Source organism: Typopeltis vanoorti, chromosome 3 (assembly GCF_054136105.1).
Source record: "Typopeltis vanoorti isolate ZY-2024b chromosome 3, IOZ_Tvanoo_1.0, whole genome shotgun sequence".
In the NCBI taxonomy this organism is placed as follows: Eukaryota; Metazoa; Arthropoda; class Arachnida; order Uropygi; family Thelyphonidae; genus Typopeltis; species Typopeltis vanoorti.
This window is the reverse complement of record NC_143551.1, coordinates 154,433,925-154,443,223: the sequence shown is the minus strand read 5'-3', so window position 1 is coordinate 154,443,223 and position 9,299 is coordinate 154,433,925. Positions and strand designations below refer to the sequence as shown.

At 33.6% G+C, this 9,299-nt stretch overlaps 1 protein-coding gene across 1 annotated transcript; it reads left to right on the top strand.

The window, feature by feature from the left end:
• Positions 1–2,880: 2,880 nt before the first annotated feature.
• On the top strand, positions 2,881–8,957 carry LOC150108676 (nose resistant to fluoxetine protein 6-like). Its single transcript, XM_090390501.1, has 3 exons — positions 2,881–3,025; positions 7,677–7,819; positions 8,721–8,957. Exons 1-3 carry the CDS (start codon positions 2,881–2,883, stop codon positions 8,955–8,957), a joined length of 525 nt encoding a protein of 174 aa, XP_090246627.1.
• Positions 8,958–9,299: the final 342 nt, after the last annotated feature.

The window sequence follows — 9,299 nt, the reverse complement described above, 5'->3', positions numbered from 1 at the left end:
TTCCTGTTCATTTTCTGAGATCGTTTTAACTACTCTTCTGCTAACTTGGTCTACTCCGGAAGTAGCGGCATATAACTTTTGAACCACTTCATCAGTGTCAATCTGCTAATCGAATACGTGTCTACACATTGGACAAAGGGTTAGCAAACATAAGAGTGTAACTGGATTGCAAAATTAGATTGCTTTTATTTAAGATGTTGGATAATTTAGGTGTGAAGATTAGCATGTATGGTTTGTCTGAAACTGACAGTTGATACACATCTGAAAGTCAAATAATGATTACTTAAATAAACTTATTTCTTTTCAGATATCTACTTGATTTTGCTTCCAAGGTCTACGCCCTTCCCTATTGCCACCTTGCTCCTTACTGTATCGGTGTCTTTCTTGGTTACTACTTAGCATCAAGACCTCAAATCAGTGTAAAACCTGTATGTATACAAGATCAAACATAAAAAAGAAATATATTAAATATATTCCTACCTTCGCTTCAATAACTGAAACTCGTATGTAAGTTAATATATCTACCTTGCTGAATATCTTTGTCACGAAATGTTTTACAAAATACGTGATAGTAATAATTCGATTAATATGTATGCTATTTAGAACTGCTATAGCCCAATTCAACTGAATCTTCTTGTTCTGAGAAGCTGGATTAATAGGTATGTAGTGATCATATTATTATTGTGATTATTTTTGTTTTGTTTTCGAGGAACTCAAATTTACCTTTTTTTCTGAAAAAAAAAAAAAAAAAAACGTTTTCATAAACGTCACATGTAATGTGACGTCATATGAAACGAATATGAAACGTATACGAAAACGTCATATGAAACGTATATGAAACGTATTTGGTGTAATTACATACGCCAAAAGTTCTTCAAACTATAGCACATTACTGTGGAGGAGCAGAAGGTTGAAAAGAAAGAAAAAAAAACAAAAACAAAAATGTTAATTTTGGAAACTAACCTTACCGGCCATTACGGATCAAATATGCATCCTCATACGCTTCGTATCCATCATATATTTCAATGTAATATTAATAACATTGCAATTTTAATATGCGCTTCGCAGCCATGTTTACTTGGACGTATATATATATATATATACGTCCTGGCCGGTAGCGTGGTTAAAGAGCTGTATGTTATGTATTTATAAAATACATAACAGAGGAGGCAGTTCCAATAATTTGCTTCATAATAAGTAAACACAGAAAATTAAACATTTGTTTTCTGCGTTTGTAGATGAACTCTGAATGTGGAAAATCGTCTATTGTAATTCTGTTAAACAGTATCGACGGAAATATTTGTCGAAAATACAAGCAACATAAATTGAATGTCTGTGTAAGAGAGTGGAGTGAATCAGTGAGAGATAGGTCATGTAACTGAGTCCAGTATTTTAGAGCTATTAGAGAACACAATTCCAAATCCTAAAACAATATTCAGTGTGTAGAAGGATTTGTGTTCTGTTGTACCCTCATATACAAACGCTATCGTAACTATGAACTGACTTCTACCTCTCGCTATACATGGATAGTTATAAAGCAGAAAAATATTTAATTTATTCGTTACCTTTAATATCAATCTTTCATGATTTTTCATGCTACCAGAGAAACTGTTAGAAAGATTTTTCATGCTAACAGAATATTAATTTCTATACACAATGAAACCGGTCGAGGAATCCCAGCATGTGCGTGTGTGTGTGTGTGTGTGTGTGTGTGTGTGTGTGAGTGTGTGTGTGTGTGTGTGTGTGTGTGTGTGTTGCGCAATATAATATTAGCGATGTTCCCTAGTGCTAAATAGAAGCATGATATGATCATGCGTCAACAGTAAGCAAATCTATTAATCTATTAAAGTCTATCAGTATTAGGTCTGTGTAGCTCAGTGGAAGTGGCGCTTGCATCCTCTGCACTTGGATGAGTCTATCTTCATGTGAGATAAGTCTATCTTGCACGAAGATAGACTTATCTCACTTATTATAAGTTCGAGTCCAGTCGCCGACTGCAGGAACGCTTTCTAAGCCTTTCTTAGACCGGTTCCCGAGTTAGTCGATCAATGGCATGTGCAAGCGGGTTTTGTTCTCCAGGAAACTCGGGTTTGTCATCCCGTAAACTCAAGAAAATCGACCATAGAACCCACACTGTTTCAGACACTAATATATCCTGTTAGGGTTAGGTACCAAGAGATGGTAACACTTCTTTTCTCGTCTCTTCATCGATGAGCCTATAATTAGTGATAGTCATGGACCAGTTATCTCTGATTGGCTACCGGTAGAGATTGAACTGCCCACTCTGTCTCCAAAAACTAGATAGGTTTAAAAGACCTCGCCTACTTCCTATAAGGGAATAAAAAGCGTTAGCTTATTTTATTTATTTTGTTCATGTCTATTAGTTTCGTGAATTGTCTTGGCGGTATGCGTGTAGGTGTGTTTTAGCGCAGAGAAAATCAGAATTCTGTTTGTCACAATCGTCGTGGTGAACAGAAGATAGTGTATATGTTTTCCTATCACCAGAATATGGATTAAGATTACGCGCTGATAGAGATGTCTGTAAAAACTTTAGGTGTTACATGAATTTTATCGACAGGTAAGTGTCAATTACCTCGTTTATTTGGAGGGCTGGATTGGTTTGAAAGCGTTCGGTTTATGATCTCTAGAGCAGATTAAATGACAATTATTCTACCCAGGGAGGTAAGCTGCTATACGTTTACAACATTTTATGGTTGGGATTCATATTAAGGTCGTTCATAGTATAAAATGTGACATTTGGCAATAATATATATATATAGACTTATTTTCAATCGGTATAAAAATAGATCGAGAATTAATTTAGATATTTACTTCTAGATTTTACTGTGGATTGGATGGGCTATTGCTATAACAATAAATATGTGTGCGTTATACGGAGTTTACGATTGGAATAAAGGAAGAGAACCCAACACTTTAGAGGCAGTATTCTACGCAGCATTCAGTAGGACAGCGTGGTCATCAGGAGTCGCATGGGTTGTCTTTGCTTGTTCAAATGGGTATGGAGGTAAGCTGAACCACAATAATTTAACATTACAGAGTTTTTCAGTTATACTTATTTATGAAATGTAAATATGATACGTGTTTTGATGTAAGTGAATTCAGAATATGAAATGATCTATCAAGTATGTCATCCCAGAAAACGCTATTGCGTTTAAACCGATAACTTCTAATACTGAGAATACAAGTAAATAGAAGTGAATAATAAAACTGTGAAATAATATGATATTCATAAGCGTCTATTAGTCTAATTATTAAATTAATAAAGTTAAAAATGAAGAACTGATAATAATAAAAAAATCACTTGTGCAATGGTGACGGCCACAGTAGGTTATGAAATCATAATAAGCAAATAAGTATGACCCTTTTTTGTTATCAGGCGAATAAAGGATTTCTTTAAAAAAGGAATGTGGGAACAATTCTTCAAATTCTATCTTACTTTGTGCCGGATCTTCTCTTTAATCAGCGGGATTCGAATCCTCAATTTAAGAGTTAATAGTTTTAAGAAAATTAACTTCAAAGAATTACTACTTGAGATTTCACTACTTACAAAATCGAAAGCTAAACGATGTAGTACACAAAAGAAGTTGGATGTTACGCGTTATTCTTGATTCCGGAATATTACAATAATCTTTCTTTGTTTTGCTTGCATTTTTTCTTCAGTTTTAATCTATCAAGGCTGGATGAGATAAGCCATTGTGTCATACTCCTAGTTATGGGCGTTATCAGTACGAGATTAGAGGCAGAAGACAGAATAAAGACACTGGAAATTCATTGGCATTTTGTTATGTGTCAATCATAATGTAATCAAAATTCCTATATAATCATGCTTAATATATCTATATCTGTATCTATATCTACATATAGCGTACGAGTATATTTATTCACTGGTCTAGAGACCAAACATGGAACTTTTTAAGCCAATTCAGAAATTCAATAAGAGGGGAGTCGAGGGGTATTTCACAACCGAGCAATAAAATTCACCTCCCACCTAAACATAATCACAAACTTCATGCTCACAGCGGGATTCGATTCCTCAATTTAAGAGTGGATATGCTGACTATCTGAACAATCAGGCCAATGAAATTATTATTGTAAGCTATATATTCATAATATACAATTGTGAAATACTAATCCTGATCATTACATTTGAGACAGAAAATCGCGGCAAAAAGTGGTTGTGAAATTATATAAGGTATTAATGTGGTTGTATCTGAAGCACTCAGTACAGGTTTATTAACCTCGGTTTAAAGAAGGCGCGGGACGAAAAAGCATTAGAGAGGTCAAATACGAATGAATAAGATGATTTTAAGACAAATAGTTTTTTTTTGACTAATTTAGAGAGTAGGTTACAGTATTAGTTATATAACGATATTTGATAACTTCTTCCCAAATATTGACTGACTGCTTTTCCCTTTCAGTCATTTCCGACCGTAGGTGACTTTGTACGAATTGCCCACAAAGTATTCCTGGTGAGATTTTTACAGGGTAGTTCACCATTGCTTTCCCGGTTGGGGAAAGCAATGGGTGAACTACCTTGAAAGGTTCAGGACTGGCATATGGTTGAAACGTATTCATGACTGTAATCAATCTGTGTTGACGGGGCCGGTTTGCATGTTCTGATGGACGAAACACCCGCGTTTCCGGGTGAAAAAAACCCTACCTCCATATGAACCGGCGAAATAACCTTTAGTCGAAAGAGCCAGATAAAGGTTCCTCACATCACTGACGGCAATCGAACCCAGGTTTTTCCGACTAAAGGACTTCGCTTATACTGATTGAGCTACGGAGGTCCGTATATTGGGAGTTATCAAATATCCAAGGAAGTGAGAACATGATAAAGATATATACTAATGGCCAAAATTGTGGAAACCTTTTGGAAAAAGCGTATTTCTGAGGTTTGATGGCTTATAACACCACCGTTTTTGGAGTAATACCATAAAATTATATATCAGTAGAAACATAAGTTAATCAAGAATATAATGCAATAACGTTTATGAAGGATTTTTTATTAGAACAGCAGTTATAAAGAAGAAAATTAAACGCATAGAAAAAATAAGTTATACAAAAATTCTCACAATGCGAGTTAATACTTAGTTGGGTAACCTTTAGCGTTAATTACGGCCTTACAACGCCTTCCCATGGAGTGAACCAAGTTTTTTAGTTCCTGTAGCTGTTATAATGTGAAACCAAGATTGAATTATTGCTTCTATTAATTGGGTTTTATTGCTTTATTGCTTTTGATTAACGTTTCTTTAGTCGGCTCCATAGATTTTCGATTGGGTTAAGGTCTGGGCTAATCCCAGGCCATTCCAGCAGTGGAATATGATTATCTTGAAACCATGTTTTGCACACAGCAGCAACATGGCTTGGAGCTGAATCCTGTTGAAATATAAATGCTTCATTATCTTGGAAAAGATCACGTGCGGAACGATTCAGTTTGAGGTCAAGTATTTCATTTATGTATTTTTGGGCATTTATATTCCCATTAATCAATCAAATTCTGCCCACATCTTTTGATGTCATACAACCCCAGATCATAACACTAAGTGGATGTTTCACGGTAGGTGTAATGAAATCAGGATGCAAATCTTCTCCGATTCTTCTCCTTGCGTATTTTATGCCATCACTACCAAACAGAGAGAGTTTGGTCTCATCACTCCAAATAACACTGTCCCATTGTTCCGCTGTCCAGTTAACATGGGTGTTAGCCCAGTTTAATCTTTTCAACGTTTGTTTGAGAGATAAAAATGGTTTTTTTGGTGGAATTCTATCATTTAGACCAAATTCCTGCAGTCCGCACCGAACAGTCCTTGCACTCAACTTCACACTGTATTGCGCCATTTCATTTTGTATACACGCAGATGATTTTCTTCTGTAACTTAGGCACAGTCTCTAAATTCTTCTATCATCATTTGCTGTTGTGTACCTTCTCCTGCCTTTACTAGTCTGGTTTTGTAGTGACTGAGTCTCCTTATACCTCTTGAAAAATTTAGAAATGCCATCTTTGGTTAAGTTTCCACCAATTTTTCTTCCAATTTCTTCATAACTGTAGCCTTGTTCACTTAATAGTACTATTTTACATCACTTTCTGGGTGACCAGTAAACTTTTTGCGCCATTTCTTTACTTGTATTACGTTTTACAAGCTCACTAAATGAAAGAACACAAAAAAAAAAAAAACCCAACCAACTTGATAGCAATCACATAACACACTGACAAATGTTCTCCTCTCAGCTCCAGTACATGACATCAATAGCTGAATCCTACTGTGACCTTACTAGCTCATAGCTCTAAATACTCATGCTCATTGGCTACATTCAAATGAAGGAAAGCTACATCATATCAACATAAGCAAGTTGTGCTTCTTTTTTCTGGTTATTTGGCTATAACTTTTCATAGAATACAGATAATTGAACAAACTTTGTTGCATTGCATTCTTGATTAAATTATCTTTCCTATAGTATTACACCAAAACAAAGTGGTTATCAGCTTTCAAACCTTAAAAATACACTTTTCCCAAACGGTTTCCACAATTTTGGCCACTAGTGTAAGTTTGTGAGTAGAGATTATTTTGCATATTCAGGGGATATTTTTACACATGGCAAGAATATAAAGAATCAGATATGAAACCTTAATGAGGGCGTGATCAACATAGGAATAAGGCTGGTGGATTGGTTGTTTTGAATTTACGGTCAAAGTAACTAAGATTATAAGGTCGGTGTATTTTTCGGTAAACTGCGTGAGTTCTTCTATCCCGTTTTTCTGTTCTGTGAGATGAAAATTCGGAGTTTCCATGAGAAGAATCCTTCCAGTTCAGTATGAGACCAGCCATGAAGTGTGAGTACAAGATCACTGAAGTCGTTTAAAGAGATGCATGATAGCCATTTTGTATGTAGCTGATTTATTCATGGGAGATTTTTACTCTCATTTTAAGTATTGAGTGTAAATAATTGATCATGATAGAAATGAGCTGTTATTATATATAGAATGGTCCGCTCAAGATGACTTTAATTAATTAATTAAGTTATAAAAGTGTTCATTGCGATTGTATGTTCGTAATATATTGCCTCAAATGCATCTTATTCTCTGTTCAAATCAGAAATTTTATTCACATGTATCTCTGTATCCAAATTCAGTAACATCTTTCTTGAAATATCTTCCTTCTACTTAACATCAGATTAAAAATAAAAATGTTAAAATGTTAAAAAAAGAATAAAATAAAATATTTAAATAAACAGAACTGCGTTTCGTTCCACTTTCAACAAATATGCATCCATTTGTATGCACTTTATGTTATGTGAAAATATTCTGAGACCTCATCAAGATCTCATATTTCTGTACTCGCTCTACATTTTCCAAAACTGTAATATTTACTCATGAATTTTACCTTTCCCATCTTTGGAAAACTGAACGAACTGCAAACGAACGTTATGAATTTAATAGCTTATTGAAAAGTGTATGTTCAAAATTCAAAGTACAGTTCTAAATCTCGGATTAAGACGAAGAAAACTAAATGCTGTTTTCAAATAAATTCTTTACTTTCTATTTAAATATTAAGCAGTAATAATAAAGTCGTAGTTTGGATTGGATGAAAAGACTACTCATGATTATTGCTTGATATTTAACTTATATTTTTACATTTTACATTTTTCTGCAGGTTGGGTGGACGTAATTCTCTCTTGGAGTGCATTCGTACCTCTGAGTAGATTGACATACATTGCTTACCTTGTCCACGTGTTTGTACAAGCCGGAGTTGTGGCTACTTTCACAGAACAGCTTCAGCCTACTCACCGTTTAGCAGTAAGTTAGTTTAGCTTAAAATATACTTATTTTGATTAATGCATCATTTATGCCAATTAATAAAGTGAAACTGAATTTCTTTTTCATCCATGCCCTCTCTTTCATTAGTTATTCATAATAGTGATATATGAAGTGTAGTTCGTAGACTTCATGTTTCCATACAGATTGAAGCGAGTCCTTTTTTTCAACCAGTCAAACTTTATAGTATTCATATATACCGAAGTGGTCAACTTATTTTGTCATGCGATATGCTTTTATTTAAAAAAAAAAAACTAGCCAGGAACTACTGTTTATTTTCTCTGGCATAATTAATAAAGTAATTAATGCAGAAGCAAAATCTTTTTGAATACGAATGTTTCTGTTGTTTAGTAGCTAGGTACCGTATTAGAAAAATGTGGTCTCATCACCGAAAAAAATGATGAAAGAAAATATTTTCATCCATTATATAAGTAATCCTGATTAATATATTATTTAATTAATAGTTAATTAATTAAGTAATTAAAAGTTTAAAATGGATCTCTCACCTAAAGACCTTCATATATATATATATATATATATTCTTTTCTGTGACAGTATTCCGACCGACAGCTTAAAGAACTGATACACTATTAACTGGAAAGACAAATATTCCATCTATTCCTATATATAAAATGAAATTTAAGATAACAGTCGAGTATTTTTTAAGAAATTTCCACTGAAATGCAAATTATACAGTACGTAAAGAATGGTTATACATTACACGGAAATTTTCGTCCTCTTTCTTTTTTGATATTGATGATCTATTATATTCGTTCTGACTCGTCTGTAATATGTTAACATATATTTACGAATTTTTAAACTTAAATAAATAAATAAATCTTTGCTAAAATTCTTAACCTAATGTTTTACTGATGTATTTCAGGTGTGGACATTTTTTGGCAATCTTATGGTAACATTTGGAATCTCCTATTGCATATCTTTACTTTTGGAATCACCGCTACTTGCTATAGAAAAACTTATTTCCGGGAATGAGAATAAAAATACTAAGAAAGCAGATGGACTTACTGAGAATTCTAATATCAATGGATTTGAGAAAAAAATCGAAAAGGAAATAATTGAACTGAATAAAGAAAACTATAACAAGAATTACAAGTTCTGAGTTGACATCGATTTTAATTTAAATTCTGTAAATGAATGTGTGAATCATTTTAGGTGAAATCTTAATAAATTTGAACTTTTCCATTTTTCTTAAATTATCTTTTAACGCCATTGCTTTTTGTATTGTATTATATTGTTGTGTAGTCTAATATAGTAATAAAATATCCACAACAGTAGTTTTCCTCAATTACTTTAGATGCAGTTTTGTTGAAACACTAACTGAGCAGTATTATTCTGTCAGTAAAATTGATGTGATTATTGATGTGGCGATCGACGTAGCCTGTACTCACCTAATATATACACACATATTTAGTTAATTACTATAAGAAAGCCTGGAAAAAGT